General features: G+C 33.6%; 1 protein-coding gene across 1 annotated transcript in view; it reads left to right on the forward strand.

The window, feature by feature from the left end:
* The window catches only part of RADX (RPA1 related single stranded DNA binding protein, X-linked), an 86,434-nt gene that overhangs the window by 27,171 nt on the left and 38,797 nt on the right, over positions 1-20,466 (forward strand). Inside the window, exons 7-11 of the mRNA XM_004000756.6 lie at positions 1,401-1,505; positions 2,582-2,746; positions 3,984-4,144; positions 5,077-5,255; positions 11,035-11,105. Coding sequence (XP_004000805.1) covers positions 1,401-1,505; positions 2,582-2,746; positions 3,984-4,144; positions 5,077-5,255; positions 11,035-11,105 — 681 coding nt within the window. The remainder of the gene's footprint in view (positions 1-1,400; positions 1,506-2,581; positions 2,747-3,983; positions 4,145-5,076; positions 5,256-11,034; positions 11,106-20,466) is intronic.

Consider the following 20,466-nt stretch of genomic DNA (forward strand, 5'->3'; position numbering starts at 1 on the left):
ATTTACTCTAGCACAATTGTTGACAATAATCACAATTTATTTTCATCTTTTGACCAAGATGAAAAAAATTATTAAATGAATGATGAGTATTAAGGGGGCTTCAGGCCTATGAAGGGGAACATGACCAACTGTCTTCTGGAATAATACCAGAATCCTTTGGGAGTAGAGCATCTTTTTCACTTTTGATTAAGGAAACTGAAGAGCTAAGGGGGAACTAATATTGTTTACTATGTACCAGATGCTTGTCGATGCTATCTCATTTTGTGCTCCTAGTTACCTTTTTAAAAGTTGATGTTTTTACAAATTTACAGGTGAGGAAACAAAGGTCCAGAAGGGTTAAGTAATTTCCTGGATGTCAGACAGCTAAAAGGTGTCGGGTCGGAATGTCTGGTTTTTAAGTCATGAAGTGAGAAGTAGATGTTTCTTTAATATTCCTATATCAACATCTTTAACCATGAATAGTGACGTATTTGTATGGTTTTTAAATAAAGGACAGTAATATAAAGTAGGAATTATTCTTAGTCATTTCAACAGATTTCCCTTATTTTTATTGCCCAAATAAAGAAGTAGGAAATGTTAGATATAGTAAATGAGTTTATAGTTATTATCATACTCTAGGGAAATATTTATTTCAAATGAGAACTTAACCGTTATTGTGAGATTATAAGTATTTACATTTATTTCCTCATTTCCTAGTTCATAAGACCATAACTGTTTGGGTATGTAGTGAGTTAAAAAAATTTTAAATGTTGTTGGCTTTAAGAAACTTTACCTAAGTAACTGACAGACAGTTAAAAACAATTCAGCAAGGTGAATAGAAGAGAATAGGTTGTATAAGCCCTGTCATGAGGCTTAAGGTCTAATTAAGATAAACACCTGCATAAACAAATTTAAGTTAATAATGCATACCCCTATCTGGTGGAAGGAGAGTAATTCAAGGATCAGTGTTATATTGGGTTAATCAGTAAAAGCATCCTGGAGAAACTAAGCTTTTTTTCTCTGTAGGAAATAACTATTCATACTCAGTTGTGTGCCTGATTAGAAAGACTGTTGCAGTCTTCAACTGTGCAGCAAGCAGTGACTTCAGTTAGGTGCAGCCATTGTACTTTCTAAAGGAAAAGTAAGTGTTAGATCCTATATCTAAAGGAAAAGGTTAACTGTTAGATCCTTGTTCCAAGTGTGGTCACAGGACCTGCAACACTAGTATCACCTCGAGCTTATTAGAAGTAGAGAATCGCAGGCCCCACTCAGAAACTACTGATTCTTAATTTGCATTTTAACAACTGTCCAGGTGATTCCTATGTTTATTAAGGTTTGAGAGGCACTGTGTTAGGTCCTGATCTTGATATGTTCTCTTTGAAATGCAGAAGTTATTTCCTAACTGTTTCCATTTTCTACAGTGACATATTTCGTGTGTACTCAGTTGAAACTTGTCAGGAATGATGCTCAAGTACCTAAACTACTTTACCTAACCACTACAAATGAGAGCCGAGTGTTTCTTACTGGTGAGCAATTTGTTTATATTTTATTGGAGATGTAATATATTTTCTACTGACTAAGTTAACTTTTACATTAAAACATTTGACCACAATATAGCTTTATTTTAATTTCCTTAATCATTGCGAGAATGGTTTAACAAAGAATATTTAGCCCATGAAATATATTGCTTCTGAATTATTTATGACTGAAGCAATGATTTTCTGACTCACTGGAGAATTGCTTTGATGTCCTTTGGTTAACTTTTAATTCCTACCTGTTGTAAGGTAGATAATCATAAATTGCTTGATAGATTGAAGACTGTTAGGCCCTATATCACAATATGGATACAATTAACTGTAAATACTAACTAAAAATATGAATCAGATTTTGGTTCCTGATCTCAAATTTTACTTACATAGCAAGAAGTCTCACTAGTTGTCTACATTATTTTTCTCTATTCTTTCTGATAACAGGGTCAAAACAATAAAGATAAAAGGTTCCAAATGAGTAAAGAAATAGTGTGGTGTGTTTACTAAAATACTACCATGTTAATCATTAAGAAATTTGTCAATAGAAGAATCCTAGGAAGGATGTAATACACATCTTTGTCAATACTTCCTTTTATAAATACTAACAATATCAGATATAAATGGCACTGTTAAGTATGTTTTAAGAACATGAATTTAAATGCTGACCTATATTATAGGCTATTCAGTTTCAACATGATGCCATACCTTTAGGTGAATACATGATTTAAAAATCAATTTTTAAGAATATGCCAACCATTTTGATAGTTAGAAAAATCCAGATTATTAGTTTTTTTTGTTATGACTTTTCAGTATCCTATAGATAGCTACACTTTAGTCCACTTAAACTCTAATATGTCTGATTTCCTTCTCAATTTAGGATTGGTTTAGTGTCTGATAATTTTTGTATACATATCAAGTGTAATCTGCTACACAGTGAATAAGTGAACTTGACTTCTTTTCTTGGTGACATAAGAGACTATTGTAATATTAAACTGTTTTTATACAAAAAAATCCTTTAAGTTTATTACAGCAATTTTTTTTCTCATTTTTTGGTTTTACCCTTCTTACAAAAGGTCACAGAGGCCAGCCATACACCAACGATATCAAGGTAAAAAATTTTATTCATTGGATTAAAACAAGGACTGATTCTGAGGAAGTGAGGACTACTGTTATTGGTGGATATTACCCCTATCCACCAGTGCCAGAGACATTTTCGAAGTATAGTAATTCTGTCAAAGGTACTAAGTAATTGCTAGTTATGTATATGTTTATGTGCTATGTATATGTATATCATAATGTGTAACAACACTCACTGATAAAAATTTTGTCTTTATTAAGACCTAAAAATACATGTGGTGACTCCTAAAGGTTAATACTTGGATTTTAGTAGATTAGAATAAGGGAGAACATAGATGATGACTAACTGGGCATCATATCTTGATTTAATGTTACTGAGATCAAATCTGACTTTAATAGATCCCAATTCCTATGACATTACATAGAGAGACTAAAGATATCAAAGGAGACACTGGATAATTTGATGTCAAGATACTGACACTGTATTATGTTACTCTTGTGGAATGATACATATTGGATGTTACACAATTGAGCACTACCTTTAAATAAAAATGACACCAAAATAGATGCAGAACAAGTACTGATAAAAGGCCTAACATTAATTTATTTTATAAGAATTAGATATGATGGTTGAAAAGTTTAAAATGAATGCATTCTTTTTTTTAAGCTGTGGGATAATTGCATGGTTCGGGGGAAAAAAAGAGAAACTTTAAAATACTAACCTATCATCATCTGAATACTGGCATCGTCTTGTACTTCATTATGCCAGCAATACATAGTATATAGTTGTATATATTAAAATGTGTGTTTCTGTGCACTTTATAGCTTGAAATATGTAAATTACAATTGACCCTGGAACAACACAGGTTTGAACTATATAGATCCACTTCTATGCAACTTTTTCAGTAAATATACATACAGTACTATAAATGTTTTTTCTTATGATTTTTTAAATAACATTTTCTTTTCTCTAAGTTACTTTATTGTATGTGCTTATCAGCTGTATGTTGTCAATAAGGCTTGTGGTCAACGGTAGTCTAGTAGTAAAGTTTTGAGGGGGTCAAAAGTTATACATGGATTTTGGTCTGCATGGGATTTGGTTCCCTTAACTCCCATGTTGTTCAAAGGTCAGCTGTCCATTCAGTATGTAAAATTTCTGTTTAATATCAAGACTCCAGGCCAGAAAACTGTATCACAGTTTAACTGATAAGTATATTTTGCCTATTTTATAAAAATTACATAAGGGATGATGCCAAGTATAAAAAGAAATCTCACAAATTTAACTTATGTAGCAAGTTTATGATTCCATACTGTAAAATGACATTGCAAATCTAATTCTTATTTTTATTATTTCAGTTCTTTAAAACTTACAGTTTCTTTGGAATTATTCTTTTGCAGTTGAGTCGCTCTTGACAGCTATAAGTGAAGTGAGGAAGGAGATTGAAGACTTGCAGTATAGGGAACAAAAGCGCATTGCAATTCAGGGGATAATTACTGTTATAAAGTATATCCCCCATGCCAGTGCAACTGAAAATGCCTCAGCATCAGAAACACTTCGGGTATGGTGCCAGAGAATTAATAGTATATCTTTGAAAGCACTGTGATCAAAATTACAATCGGTACCTTGTACATTTTATTCTGAACTCACATGTATTGACTCTTAATGATGGTAAACCTCAGAAAAAAATCATTTATGTTTTTTTGTTTCCTTTTTCTATCATTTATTTTGGAGCAGGCTGAGCTAAAGGTCACAGCCTCTGATATTTCCCAAGGCCCCCAAAACTTGGTGTCTTGTTTTTGCTTTGTGCATAATTGAGTCCCATTGTGATTCTCTTTATTTAAATTCCCAGGTGGTATATATGATTATTCCATTCCTTTTGTCCAGGCCAGAGAACTATAGGAACACTTTCACAGGAAGTTTTTACCTTTATATTTGGCATGGCAGTCTCACCCAGATTTTGTAAGAGGTAGCAATGACTTTGGTACGATAAAGGTTCTAGTAGAAAAGGCTACCACTGGAATCTAGGCACAATCAAGACAAATAAGTTAATTTTTTCCCTGAATTTATCTTTGTAAAAATTATTTCTAAGGTTTATATTCATGGAAATAAGTATCTAATTCAATTTTTCAGTTATACAAGCATAAGAAAAACTTTTGTTTATCTTCCTTTAAAAAATGTTTAATACCAGTTGCATTAATTAGGATAAATATAATCCTATCTATAAATTAGCTTTATAAAAAGCACTTTTATGTTGTAAAATGTTGTCATAAATCTTAAAAAATGGGTAAACTAAAATTATAGTCTTTTAAGAAAAATAATTTTAATTAGTTTAAAATGTTTTCTCTGAATTTTTGGTTTTATAAAAAGCACTTTTATGTTGTAAAATGTTGTCATAAATCTTAAAAAATGGGTAAACTAAAATTATAGTCTTTTAAGAAAAATAATTTTTTTAATTAGTTTAAAATGTTTTCTCTGAATTTTTGGTTTTAGAATGCTAACCGACCCTCAACATCCCAAGCAACTAGAAGAGAAAATCAAAGTCAGGAAAGAGATAATAATAAACAATATCAAGATGATGATCCAATGGGCTCTCAGTATTTTCCAGCCACACATGAAAGTTTGAGCCCTACCAAGAAAAAAAGAATTCTGCAAGGGCCATGTGCCAAATTGTAAGTCATTTGTCTTAAGTATACACATAGCATATACATTTTTTTGGCTTATTTCTACCCTGTAAAATGACCAATTATACTAGAAGTTGTATTAGTTTTCTAGGGCTGCTGAATTCCAAGATCAAGATACTGGCAGAGTGACTTCCTTCTGAGGGCTGTGAGGAAGAATCTGTTCCATGCCTCCCCCCTAGCTTCTGGTGGTTACTGGAAATCTTTGGCATTCCTTGGCTTCTAGAAGCATCACTCCAATCTCTGTCTTCACCTTCACATGGAATTTTCCCCTGTGTGTGTATCTGTGTTCAAATTTTCTCTTCTTGTAAGGACACCAGCCATATTAGATTAGGGACGTACTCTGGAGTACTGATCTACTCCAGTAAGATCTCATCTTAAGCAATTATATCTTCATTGATCCTGTTTCCAAATAAGGTCACATTCTGAGGGTTGTTGAAAGTGTAATTGGTTATATATTAGTCCTACTGGTATTTAGTAGGGACATAATTCAGCCCATAATAGTCTGCCATCTGGTCCCTAAAAATTCATATCCTTTTCACATGTAAAATACATTCAACCCATAATAACATCCCAGAAAGTCTTAAACCATACCACCATCGATTCTGAGTCTAAACTCTCATCTAAGCATCATCTAAATCATGTATGGATGAAGTGCAGAGTGATTCATCCTGGGGCAAAATTCTTTGCATCTGTGAGCCTGTGAAACTAGACCTGTTTATCTGTCCAAAACACAACAATGGGACAAACATAGGATAAGCATTCCCATTTCAAAAGGGAGAAATTGGAAGGGAAGGCGGTCATGAGTCACAAGCAAATTGAAAGCCTAGTAGTATCAGGACTTTACCCTCAGGATCATTGTCCCATTTCTTGAAGGATAACACATGATCACAGCTGAATATCTCTTATCAACTCATTTCCTGAATAGAATCCTAGACAGCCCTTTTTTCATTTCATCCTACCTATGTCCCTTTCAGTCCAAGCTAGTAGCATGCCTACTGAGATGATTGATTGGATCCACAAATCACAAACCTAATCTCTTGGGCAAAGGACTGTCCAATAATACCTTTGGCGTTCCCTCCAGAGGAAGCTTTCTAATTTTTTGCAGTATAGATAAGCTGAGAATTTTCCAAATATCAAAGCTCTGGTTCCTTTTTTGTTAATAATTTTATTTTCAATTTCTCTCTCCCTTCTTGTATTTTACTGTAAGCAATAAGGAGAAACGAGGCTGCGCCTTCACCACTTTCTTAGAAATCTCTTCACCTAAATATGCAAGTTCATTGCATACAAGTTTCACCTGCCATTCAGCACAATTCAGCCAAGATTTCTGCCACTTCATAACAAGGATCACCCTTCATCCAGTTTCCAATAACCCATTCCTCATTTCTGTCTGAAACCTAACCAGAAGTACTTCTCACATTCATATTTCTAGCAACATTCTGTTCATAACGATGTATGTATTCTCCAAGACAACAAGTTTTCTCTACAGCTCTCTTCCTTCTGAGCCCTCAACAAAGTCTCCTTCAAAATCCATATTTCTACCGACATTGTCTTCAAGAAAATCTAGACTTTTTCTAATATTCACCTCAAAACTCTTTCAGCCTCCAGGTAATACTCAATCTCAAAGCCACTTCCCCATTTTAAATTATTTGTTACAGTAGCACTCCACTGTACTGGTGGTAGTGCTGGTAACCAAAATCTGCATTAATTTTCTAGGGCTGCTATAATGAAGTACTACAAACTGTATGGCTTAAACAATGGAAAAGTACTGTCTCACAGTTCTGTAAGCTAGAAGACCAAGATCAAAGTGTCCACAGGGTCAGTTTGTTTTAAGGACTTTGAGAAGGAATCTACCCCTTGCTTTTCCCCTAGCATCTGTTGGTTTGCTGGCAATCTTTGTCATTCTGTGGCTTGTAGAAATATCACCCCCAATCTGTGTCTATGTCTAAATTCTCCCTTTTCAAAAGGACATCAGATACATTTGATTAGGGGTCTACCCTACCCCAGTATGACTTTAACTTAACTAATTTATATCTTCAGTGAAATTATATCCAAATAAGATTACATTCTGAGGTACTGGCGGTTAGGACTTCAACAGGAAATTTGGAGGAGATACAATTCAATCCATAACAGAAGTCCTCTTACCTGCTACACTCGGCATGGGCTAAGTGACAATGAGTTTAAAAGGAGGAATTACAAACAATACATTTTAAGTATTTTACTTGAATTTAAAATATTACAGCTTACATTTGTTCACCGGTTATCTAAGCATGAATCTTTCCTATATAAAATTCATCTACTATGAATCATAAATGATTAACAGGTTTGATTTTTCTAAAGTAGAAGGATAACCAAGACAGAGATTAAGGAAGTTTCCTTCTAATCCTAGCTTTCTAAATTTTTCTCATAAATGTGAGTTGAATTTTGTCAAATGTCTATATTGAATCTGTTGATCTGTTGAGTTTTATTTTCTTTTCATGTAGTTAAATTAATTTTTTGAGTATTGGATCATCCATGCATTCCTAGAATGAGTGTTACTAATTTTTTAAATGTTTAGAATTAATGTTCAATGAAACTATCTGGATCAGAGGCTTTTTTGGGAAGATTCTGATTTAATTTTTCTAATAGATTTTAGAATATTAATATTTTCTATTCCTTTATCAGTTTTATTTTTCAAAGAATTTGATATTTACCTCTAGATTGTAATATTTTTGGTATAAAATTATTCATAAGATCTTTTTGTCTTATATTTCTGTACAATCTATATTAATGTCCCCTTTTAACTCCTGATACTTGTAATTTGTGTTTTCTTTTTTTCTGAATCAGTGTTGCTATTCTTTTTCTAGCTACTTGAGCTAGATACTTAAGTCTTTGAATTTTGGCTCTTCTTTTCTAATATATGCATCTAATGCTGTATATTTCTAGGCACTGCTTTAGCTACCTACTACTTCAATTTTCAGGTAATTAAAAACATTTTTCAGTTTTCCGTGTAATTCTTCTTTGACTCATGGGGAAGTGTATAGTTTAATTTCTAGTCACTTGAGGATTTCTAGTTAACTTTTTTGTTATTTACCTCAGCTTATCCACTCTGGAAAGAGAAAATATTGTGGATTATTTTCATCCCTTGAAATGTGTTGACTTTCCTTAAGTTGATCACATGGTCAGTTTTGGTAAATGCTTCATATGTACCTGAAAATAATGTGAATTCTTTCAATGTTGGATACAGTGTTCTATTATGTAAATTAGGTCCAAGGATATTGATTGTGTTGATTATATCTTTTGTATCCTTATTTTCTGTCTGCTTTTTCCATCAACTAATGAGACAGGTGTGTTAACATCTTCCACTATGATTAAAGATATATTTCTCCTGTTCTGTTTTTGTTTAATATATATTGGAAATATGTTAACTGGATACATATTTAGAATTGTGGTATCTTCCTGATAGATTGCTCTCTTTGTTACTATGAAATTTTCTTTATCTCTCACAGTGTTTTCTGCCTCAAAGTCTGCTTTGTCTAATGCTAATATACCTGTAGCAATTGCCTTTTTATTAGGCCTTTAACAGTATATTCCATCCATCTTACTTTGAACCTGTGTCTTTGCATTTAAGGTTGTCACTTTTAAGTAGCATGTAATTGGTTTTTTAATCTTATATAGCAATCTTTGTCTTTTACTTAAACTATTTGTTCCCTGTATTAGTGAAATTAGTGATATATTTGGGTTTATATCAATTTTTGTACTGCTTAATCAAATAGTTTTAATTATTCAGTTTCCCTTCTTTTGGTTACATGTTGTTGAGTGGTTGCTCTATAAATTACAGTCTGAACACTTAATTTATTGTAGTTAAATACAAATTATTTTCCTATATTCCTGATAATGCTAGAACCTTAGAACACTTTAACTCCATTTATAACCATTTTAATTATTTTTGACTTGGAAGAATCTAAGATTCAGAAAAGATAACATATAGCATTTATACATGTGCGTATGTATATTAAGTACTTTTAATTTCTTTGCATGAGACACTTTCTAAGACTTGAATAATATTAATTATAATCCTGTTACGCAGATGAGGGAATGGCATTTTTTAGCATCTGCATGACTTTTATCTAAGGTTGATAAGTTCATGAAAAGGACAAGGTTAGAGTGTAACTTCCAGCCTGTGACATAATTCTATACTATTCTGCCCCTACCCAGCATATGCAGTATTCTATTCTTTTAGCTCTTTTCCCTTTCTTCCTCTGTTTATTTTTCTATACTTTTTATCTTTTCACTTTTCATTTCTCTTTTTTTGTTTCCTCAGTTGATACCCATTGACATTGTATACCTCCACTTCTGTCATTTAGCCCCTCACCTTTAAGACATTTATGTCATACAAATTACATATTCCAGTAGAAATCTCCTAAGCCACTTTTTAAAAACTTCTGTACAATATAATAATGCTATTAGGGTTTTGGAAACTATTTCGTCTAATTTGTTTCAGATGGAAAAAGTCACTTCCTAATCACATGTATTAAAAAGTAGATACATGCTGTTAAAGGATCTCAAGATACATGTAATTTAACTATTTTTTTAGTTAGATTACTTTCACAGTTGATGTTTTCAGCTTTCTAATTTCTGGAGATACCAAATTTTTGATGATTAAAAAAAGGTAAAATTACAACTATAATTATGCCTTTATTTGCTGGGGTTTAAAGGTAAAGAAATGGATGCATTCTTCTTTCACGAAAGCTGCTTCTTTTTAGTTCATTAATATATCTCACTAGCAAAGTAACAAATACTACCATTGTAAGAAAAAAAATCCATTGATAAAATAAGTTGATCAATATTATGGTGGCATTCAACAATATGACATTTCTGTTTTACTTTATGCTTTTAGTTGTGGAAATAAAACAATAGAAAAATCTCATCACAGGAATATGCTAATAGCCCACAAGATGGAAATCTTTCCTTATAAAAGTAGGCTTCTCCTCAGTTTCAAAATAAGATACTTCCCTTTTCCTCCATTTATTTCAGTTCAATAAAATGTTATTGAGTAGATATTCTATAGAGATACAAAAATAAAGTCTATACTTTTGTAGACCTTATAGCAGAGCTTATAGCAGAATCTGGTGGGAAAGACAGACTCATAAGCCTGTAATTTCAATACAGAGTGATGAATGCTGTGATAGACGTTTATTTCTGGTGCTATGACAGCATGTACAAGGAGCAGTGAGTCTTGACTAGAGATCAAGGATGGCTTCTTTTAGGAAATAATGCTGGAGTTAAATTTTGAAAGAGGAATACGAACTGGAAGGAGCATAAGCCTTGTAGAAAACTTTGAATTGAAGCTAGAGAATTAGGCCAGATGGTTTCCCAGAATATTTGAACAAAGCAACCATGAAAATAAGCCATTGAACTAATTTTTAAATTTCTGTCCAAAAGAATGAAATATATACACACATATATTATATATATATATATATATATATATATATATATATCCATCTTTCATTGAAATTTAACAAAGATAAATACTTCCTTTTGTGGGATTCTCCTTATTAAAAGAATATTTAAATCTACTGAAGTATTTGAATTATGTTATATATGCATGTTTATTCATAATATGAATATATGCTCCTTAATTTTTTAATGCAGTGCTTTAAGAAACTAAACCTATACAATTTCTAAATTTATTGAGTTAGAATAAATTCTGAATGGACCAATTAGTTTTTTTTTCATTCAAGTCTCTTTTTGTAACTATTGGTTATCCTTTTTTTATCTTTTGTAGAATTCCTGTACCTCAGCCAGAAACTTCTCCACAAAGAGGAAATAGACCTGACACACCAAACATTTTCCAACGTATGTTGCTTTGATGATGTTGATTATTATTTTTGAAATCTTTATGGAACATTATTATATACAGATTACTGTTTGCTTTGATTCTGCATTCTTTGTGTCATGCCTATGTTTAGCACGATAGAAGTACTTTAAATAGATATATAGATGTTTTTCTTTTGTTTTTTATTTATATTAGTTCAGGTCCTTGTCAAAATCCTGGTCCCAACTTTAAAATAATTTGGTATCATCACCAAAGTGGAAGTAAATGTAAACAAACCTATACTTAGCAATTTGTTTATTTGACAGTATGTCCTGTCAGATATACTGTTTTTAATTGCCAGAAGAATAAAGTAGGAAGTTTAAATTTTATTTGAAAATAAATATAGGTAAAGCTTAAATAAATATAGGTAAAGCTTTCTTTGCTATTGGGTTGACTGGTTTGAATATTTGGCTCATTTCTGAAGTAATTTTGTAGGGCAATTTAGTGCCTCAGAGTGATTGGTTTAAATCTGGTCTTATAAGGGCTTATCTCGCTGGACTAGACTTTTTAACACTTTGTCTTTCGTGCTTTTTGAGTTATTCTTTATTTTTTTAATGTTTGTTTATTTTTGAGAGAGAGAGAGAGAGAGAGAAAGAGTGTGAGTGGGGGAAGAGCAGAGAGAGACAGAGACACAGAATCTAAAGCAGGCTCCAAGCTCTGAGCTATCATCACAGAGCCTGACGTGGGGCTCAAACTCACAAGCAATGAGATCATGACCTGAGCTGAAATCAAAGGCTCAACTGACTGAGCTACCCAGGAGCCCCTTGAGTTACTCTTATTTTGCGGTTGATTTCTTGTCAGTCTGGCAGATTAAAAGCCCACGAAAGGATCTGAAGTCTGCATCCCCCCCAAAAATTAAAGCATAGAGAATAAGGGGAAAATTATTATACTATAAATATATGACAAAGCTCAGAGCAAGAATGAAAAATCCTTGGGTGCTAGAAATAAAACATTTTAAATTTAGCAGTGAGTAGGAACTAAAATTAAAACTGCTCTTGGGCATTTCAGAACTAGATAGAGGCCTGAATGATTATAGGCTGAGGTATAATAACTATATGGCAAGGAGAGTCCAGACCACAGGCCTCCTGCATGTGAAGTAGAACTAAAATAAAGTTGGAAGGTTATGAAGGACCAGAGAAAGTATGTCCATTGGTGTGGGGAAGTATCAAGGAGCTTTCTTTATCCTCTGGACAATAGTTAGGAAAAAGTCACCTGAGAGAAATTGGAATCTTAGACCTGTGCAACGTGGAGGTGTGGTCACAGTTCAGTGGACTATAATGGTGAGGACACTGAGCTAAGGAGTTAACAGTAATATCTGATCTCAAATCAGTGAAAACCTTAAGGTCTTGACAAGGGTAGGTGTGAAACTGCCTCAAAGAGGCATCTTATAACCTAGGGTATTTGGGACTCCCATAGAAAATGTAGAGAATTCATGATTAAAAAAATTACAGATTTGCCAAGAAAATGAACTACTTTGAGGCAATGTGATCAGATGTAATATGTAGGGAAAATTTATAGCCTAGGAACTAGAAATACGAAACCAATCAGAAAGAGGCTTTCAAGTAAATACGTGTTTAAAAGGTTAAAGGAGTGAATAGAAACCATAAGTTATATATTTACAATGGGTTGAAGAGGAAGCAAATGTAGATGAAGAGAGAATTAGTACATTTGGAAGATAGGTACAGAGGAAATCACACCAGAGATAGTTAAAGAGTTTGGCAAGGTAAAAGAAAAGAATAATGTATGTCACCGAACAAAGATCACACTCCCAATATTATTGAAATGTGTGTAATTAATTAGTAAACATCTGGGAAACTGCCATGGTGGATAGGGTGAGAAGGTTCAATTTATATCTAATAAAAGTTCCAGGAAGACAGAATAATCAAGAAGAATCAATATTTGAAGGATACATTTTCAAAATTAAGGATTATATATTAATCATTAGGTTGAAGGATCACAATGAATCCTGAGCAGAAGAATTAAATTCATATGCAGATGCATCGTAGTGAACCTGCACTGCATCACAGATAGTAAATATCTTAAAAACTGCCAGAAAGAGGGGCGCCTGGGTGGCTCAGTCAGTTAAGCGGTTAAGCGTCTGACTTCAGCTCAGGTCATGATCTCATGACTTGTGAGTTTGAGCCCCATGTCGGGCTCTATGCTGACAGCTCAGAACCTGGAGCCTACTTTACATTCTCTGTCTCTGTCTCTGTCAGAGACAGTCTCTGTCTCTCTCTCTGCCTGTTCCCTGCTCGCTCACTCTCTCAGATATAAAAATTTAAAAAAATTTAAATCTTAAATTGCCAGAAAGAAAACACATATTCATCTACAAAAGAAATATAATTAGACTGGAAGATTTCTTACCAGCAACATAGATGCCTTAGATAATGGAAAATGTCTTCAAAATCTTGAAAGAAAATGTTTTCCAACCTAGAATTCTATGTCTATCTAAACAAACTTTGAGGGTGAAATATATATACTTCTATATATTCAGAGACTGTGAGAGTTATTACTCATATTGTCTCAATGAGAGTTACTAAAGAATTAAACCAAATAAGTATCAAAATGTGAGAAGAAATTATGAGGAAAGAAGTTGGTGAAATATTGGTAAATATAACTAAAAATAGGCAGTAAAAATTAATAACTATGGTAAATAATTTCATGTGATTTGAAACAAAGTAAAACTAAAATACTATTTAAAATAAGATAGGTGGGAAGATGAGAAAGCATTGTTAGGTCATTTTATCTTTATGGAGAAAGGAAGTGATTGGTGAACTGTAGGCTTTGTAATTTCAAACATGAAAGTTAAATTTTTAAGGGCATGCTGAAAGAATAGGTATAGGGGGTATAGCTTTCAAAGCAGCACAGAAAAAAAGGGGAATTGTGAAAATTTGATCAGGACAATGGAAGGTAGGAAAGAAGGAAAGAAAACGCATGATTAAGAAAAACCACAAAATTATATAGCACAAATAATTCCAAATACATCAACAATTTCAACAAATGAAAACATGTTAAGCTTTCATGCATCAGTTTTAAAAATTAATCTAGTTATATGCTGCATATAAGAGACACACTTGGGGCACCTGGGTGACTCAGTCGGTTGAGCATCTGACTCGATTTCAGCTCAGGTCATGATCTCACAGTTCATGAAATTGAGCCCCGCATCAGGCTCTGCAGAGCCTTCTTGGGATTCTTTCTCTCCCTCTCTCTCTTTCTGCCCCTCCCCTCCCCATGCATGTGCTCTTTTTTCTCAAAATAAACTTATATATAATATATATATATATACATATATATAATATATATATACATATATATATTATATAAACTTATATATATTCTCAATTTTGATGTTTTCACTGAAAAATAATAAATTTGTAAACTTCGTAGTTTATATAGAAGTAAAATGTATGACCACAAGATCTCAGAGGCAAGAGGGGATATGGAGATAATACTGTTATGAAGTACTTATACTGTATGCATGAAGTGGCATAACATTGCTTGGATATAATATGTTAAAGTTGTATGTTATAAACCCTATAGCAACCACTAAAAAAGGGCATTGCTAATAAGTCAATGTTAGAGCTAAATGGAATTATTTTTTAATATATTCAACCCAAGAGAAGGCAGGACAAGAGAAAAAGGGACATAAAGAAGAAATTTGTCAAATAGAAAAAAATAGCAAAATAACAAATTTAAGCCTTTTATTGTTAATTACATTAAACTAAATAGTATGAACACCCCAATAAAGAAGCAGAGATTATCATATTGGATGAAAAAGTAAGAGCCAGCTATATACTATCTAAAAGAGACCCACTTTAAATTTAAAGATGCAAAATAAAAAGATGGAAAATATATATATAGCATGAAAAAGAAAACTGGAGTGGCTATACTTACCAAAGTAGATTTCAGAGCAGGGAATAAAGAAGAATATTATACTGTTTACAATTGTCGAGGAAAACGTGCCAATCCTAAATGTGTAGATACCTTACAATAAAGCTTCTAGGTAAATGGCAGCTGACAAATTGAATGGAGAAACAGACAAATCCACAATTATGTTTAAGGACTTTAACATCCCTTTCCCAAGAATTGATAGGAAAAACTAGACAGTAAATCAGTAAGAATATATAACATTATCAACCAACTTGACGTTATATTTATAGAACACTCTACCTAATAATGGCAGAATACATATTCTTTTCAAGTACACATGGAACATTTACCAAGATTAACCATACTGTGGCCATAAAAAAAGTTTCAATATGTTTAAAGGAATCTAATGGTATGTTAACTAACTTATATTTAAATAAAATTAAAAAAAAATCTAATGGAGAAAATCAAACCCAAATTAAACAGATGGAAAATCTATATGTCATCAATTCCAAGATATCCATTTTTGCATATTTTAACATCTCTGATACTGGGATGCATATTCCAAAATGAATTCTACATCATTATTTAATTGGCAATCTATTTTTTTAGTGGCACATGAAATAATGACGTGTTTTAAAATTTGAAGCATTTTATTGTATTTTTAAATATTTTATTTTTAAGTAATTCAAATCCCAAAATCAAGAGTCACATGTTCTACTGACTTAGCCAGCCAGGCACCCCTATACCATTTTAGAGTCAGTAAAATATGAGAATAAAATTACAAACAAATTAGTGAAATATAAAACAAAAAAGAGAATAGTGGAACCTAAAGCTGGTTCTCTTAAGAGATTTACACAGTAGAGAAATCTCTAGCAATACTGACCACGAATAAAAAAGAAAACTACAGGGGCGCCTGGGTGGCTCAGTCGGTTAAGCGTCCGACTTCAGCTCAGGTCACGATCTCACAGTCCGTGAGTTCGAGCCCCGCGTCGGGCTCTGGGCTGATGGCTCAGAGCCTGGAGCCTGCTTCCAATTCTGTCTCCCTCTCTCTCTGCCCCTCCCCGTTCACGCTCTGTCTCTCTGTCTCAAAAATAAATAAAAATTAAAAAAAAATTTAAAAAAGAAAACTACAAATGAACAGTTGTAGTAATGAAAGAGTATAAAACTTATAACTTTTTAAAACTACAAGAGGGTATTATTATTTAATTTGTACACATTTCTAAGAACGTCCAAAGGCAAACTATTTATTTTTCATAGATACATATATAGGAATCTATTCTGGAATGGAAAGATATATAGGTAATTAATGACATTAGTTGTCTCTAGGGGAGGAAAGAAGAGAATGTGGCCAGGAAGGGTAAAGAAAGGTGATTTAAAACTCATCTTAAGTGTTCTGTTTATTTTATTATTTTATTTTATCTGAAGCATCCTGATGTGAGCAAACCAAATTCAAATAGTTTATGAGACCATGGAAAAATTTGACCACAATATTTGATAATACATTAAAATTATTATTATTAATAGTGTTATGATATCATGTTTTTTAAGAAGTCCTTTAAAGATACACGTTGAATTATTTATGGGTAAAATGATATCTCAAAGATTTGCTTTAAAAAGAACAGTAGGTTTGGGAGTAGCATAGAATATACATGAAAGAAGGGTGGCCATGTGGTGATAAATGTTAAAACTGGATGGTAGAATCATGGGGATTCGTTGTACTCTCCTACCTACTGTTGATGTTTTAAAACTTATACAGTAAAATACATGACAGTATTTGAAGCAAAGATGGCAAAATATAAGTCTGAAAATGTGAATTCTGGGTGTTGGATGTACTGGTATTTACTATGGTATTCTATGTATTTTTCCAATTTTTCTGTCTAAAAAAATTAAAAGCTAAGTTTAAAACACTAGAGTATACAGGTGATACTTGAACTAATTCTTAAAAGATGAATAGAGGTTTGTCAAATTAGCTAAGTATATATAAGCCTACAAGAGTTTTAGCATAGGTACAAAGATAAGACATTTCATGGAAATCTCATGGAACCACCAACTGTTGTGGTGTTGCTAGAGTATAAAGTGTAAGACAGGGAGTAGTCTAATGGCTGAAGAAATATTAAAGATCGACATTAATGGAGGACCTAGTATGCCATATGAAGAAACTTGGATTTATTCTCTAGTCACTAAGGGAGAGATTTTGGAAAACATTAAGAGGCAGTATGGCATAATTTGATTTGCATTTTATTTTATTTAACATAAGTAAATGGTAAGTTTTATTTTTTTCATTTTTTTAATATGAAACTTATTGTCAAATTGTTTTCCATACAACACCCAGTGTTTACCCCAAAAGGTGCCCTCCTCAATACCCTACACCCACCCTCCCCTCCCTCCCACGTCCCATCAACCCTCAGTTTCTTCTCAGTTTTTAAGAGTCTCTTATGCTTCGGCTCTCTCCCTCTCTAACCTCTTTTTTTTTTCTTCCCCTCCCCCATGGACGTCTGTTAACTTTCTCAGGATCCACATAAGAGTGAAAACATACGGTATCTGTCTTTCTCTCTATGACTTATTTCACTTAACACTCTCCAGTTCCATCCACGTTACTACAAAGGGCCATATTTCATCCTTTCTCATTGCCACGTAGTATTCCATTGTGTATATAAACCACAATTTCTTGATCCATTCATCAGATGATGGACATTTAGGCTCTTTCCATAATTTGGCTATTGTTGAGAGTGCTGCTATGAACATTGGGGTACAAGTGCCCCTGTGCATCAGCACTCCTGTATCCCTTGGGTAAATTCCTAGCAGTGCTATTGCTGGGTCATAGGGTAGGTCTATTTTTAATTTTCTGAGGACCCTCCACACTGTTTTCCAGAGCGGCTGCACCAGTTTGCATTCCCACCAACAGTGCAAGAGGGTTCCCATTTCTCCACATCCTCGCCAGCATCTATAGTCTCCTGATTTGTTCATTTTAGCTACTCTGACTGGTGTGAGGTGATATCTGAGTGTGGTTTTGATTTGTATTTCCCTGATGAAGAGCGACGTTGAGCATCTTTTCATGTGTCTGTTGGCCATCCGGATGTCTTCTTTAGAGAAGTGTCTATTCATGTTTTCTGCCCATTTCTTCACTGAATTATTTGTTTTCCGGGTGTGGAGTTTGGTTAGCTCTTTATAGATTTTGGATACTAGCCCTTTGTCCGATATGTCATTTGCGAATATCTTTTCCCATTCTGTTGGTTGCCTTTTAGTTTTGTTGGTTGTTTCCTTTGCTGTGCAGAAGCTTTTTATCTTCATGAGGTCCCAATATTTCATTTTTGCTTTTAATTCCCTTGCCCTTGGGGATGTGGCAAGTAAGAAATTGCTGCAGCTGAGGTCAGAGGTCTTTTCCTGCTTTCTCCTCTAGGGTTTTGATGGTTTCTTGCCTCACATTCAGGTCCTTTATCCATTTTGAGTTTGTTTCTGTGAATGGTGTAAGGAAGTGATCTAGTCTCATCTTTCTGCATGTTGCTGTCCAGGTCTCCCAGCACCATTTGTTAAAGACACTGTCTTTTTTCCATTGGATACTCTTTCCTGCTTTGTCAAAGATTAGTTGGCCATACTCTTGTGGGTCTAGTTATGGGGTTTCTATTCTATTCCATTGGTGTATGTGTCTGTTTTTGTGCCAATACCATGCTGTCTTGATGATGACAGCTTTGTAGTAGAGGCTAAAGTCTGGGATTGTGATGCCTCCTGCTTTGGTCTTCTTCTTCAAAATGACTTAGGCTGTTCGGGGCCTTTTGTGGTTCCATATGAATTTTAGGATTGTTTGTTCTAGCTTCGAGAAGAATGCTGGTGCAATTTTGATTGAGATTGCATTGAATGTGTAGATAGCTTTGGGTAGTATTGACATTTTAACAATACTTATTCTTCCAACCCATGAGCACGGAATGTTTTTCCATTTCTTTGTATCTTCTTCAATTTCCTTCATAAGCTTTCTATACTTTTCAGCATACAGATCTTTTACATCTTTGGTTAGGTTTATTCCTAGGTATTTTATGCTTCTTGGTGCAGTTGTGAAAGGGATCAGTTTCTTTATTTGTCTTTCTGTTGCTTCATTATTAGTGTATAAGAATGCAACTGATTTCTGTACATTGATTTTGTATCCTGCGACTTTGCTGAATTCATGTATCAGTTCTAGCAGACTTTTGGTGGAGTCTATCGGATTTTCCATATATAATATCATGTCATCTGCAAAAAGTGAAAGCTTGACTTCATCTTTGCCAATTTGGATGCCTTGGATTTCCTTTTGTTGTCTCATTGCTGATGCTACAACTTCCAACACTATGTGAAACAATAGCGGTCAGAGTGGACATCCCTGTCATGTTCCTGATCTCAGGGGAAAAGCTCTCAGTTTTTCCCCATTGAGAATGATACTAGCTCTGGGCTTCTCATAAATGGCTTTTATGATGTTTAAGTATGTTGCTTCTGTACCGACTTTCTCGAGGGTGTTTATTACGAAAGGTTGCTGAATTTTGTCAAATGCTTTTTCTGCATCGATTGACAGGATCATATGGTTCTTATCTTTTCTTTTATTAATGTGATGTATCACTTTGATTGATTTGCAAGTGTTGAACCAGCCCTGCATCCCAGGAATGAATCCCACTTGATCATGGTGAATAATTCTTTTTATATGCTTTTGAATTCGATTTGCTAGTATCTTATTGAGAATTTTTGCATCCATATTCATCAGGAATATTGGCCTGTAGTTCTCTTTTTTTGCTGGGTCTCTGTCTGGTTTAGGAATCAAAGTAATTCTGGCTTGATAGAATGAGTCTGGAAGTTTTCCTTCCCTTTCTATTTTTTGGAATAGCTTGAGAAGGATAGGTATTATTTCTGCTTTAAATGTCTGGTAGAATTCCCCTGGGAAGCCATCTGGTCCTGGACTCTTATTTGTTGGGAGATTTTTGATAACCGATTCAATTTCTTCACTGGTTATGGGTCTGTTCAAGCTGTCTATTTCCTCCTGATTGAGTTTTGGGAGTGTGTGGGTGTTTAGGAATTTGTCCATTTCTTCCAGGTTGTCCAGTTTGTTGGCATATAATTTCTCATAGTATTCCCTGATAATTGCTTGTATTTCTGAGGGATTGGTTGTAATAATTCCATTTTCATTCATGATTTTATCTATTTGGGTCATCTCCCTTTTCTTTTTGAGAAGCCTGGCTAGAGGTTTATCAATTTTGTTTCTTTTTCAAAAAACTAACTCTTGGTTTCATTGATCTGCTCTACAGTTTTTTTAGATTCTATATTGTTTATTTCTGCTCTGGTCTTTATTATTTGTCTTCTTCTGCTGGGTTTGGGGTGTCTTTCCTGTTCTGCTTCTAGGTCCTTTAGGTTTGCTGTTAGATTTTGTATTTGGGATTTTCCTTGTTTCTTGAGATAGGCCTGGATTGGAATGTATTTTCCTCTCAGGACTCCCTTCGCTGTATCCCAAGGCAT

This window comes from Felis catus, chromosome X (assembly GCF_018350175.1).
Source record: "Felis catus isolate Fca126 chromosome X, F.catus_Fca126_mat1.0, whole genome shotgun sequence".
NCBI classification, from domain to species: Eukaryota; Metazoa; Chordata; class Mammalia; order Carnivora; family Felidae; genus Felis; species Felis catus.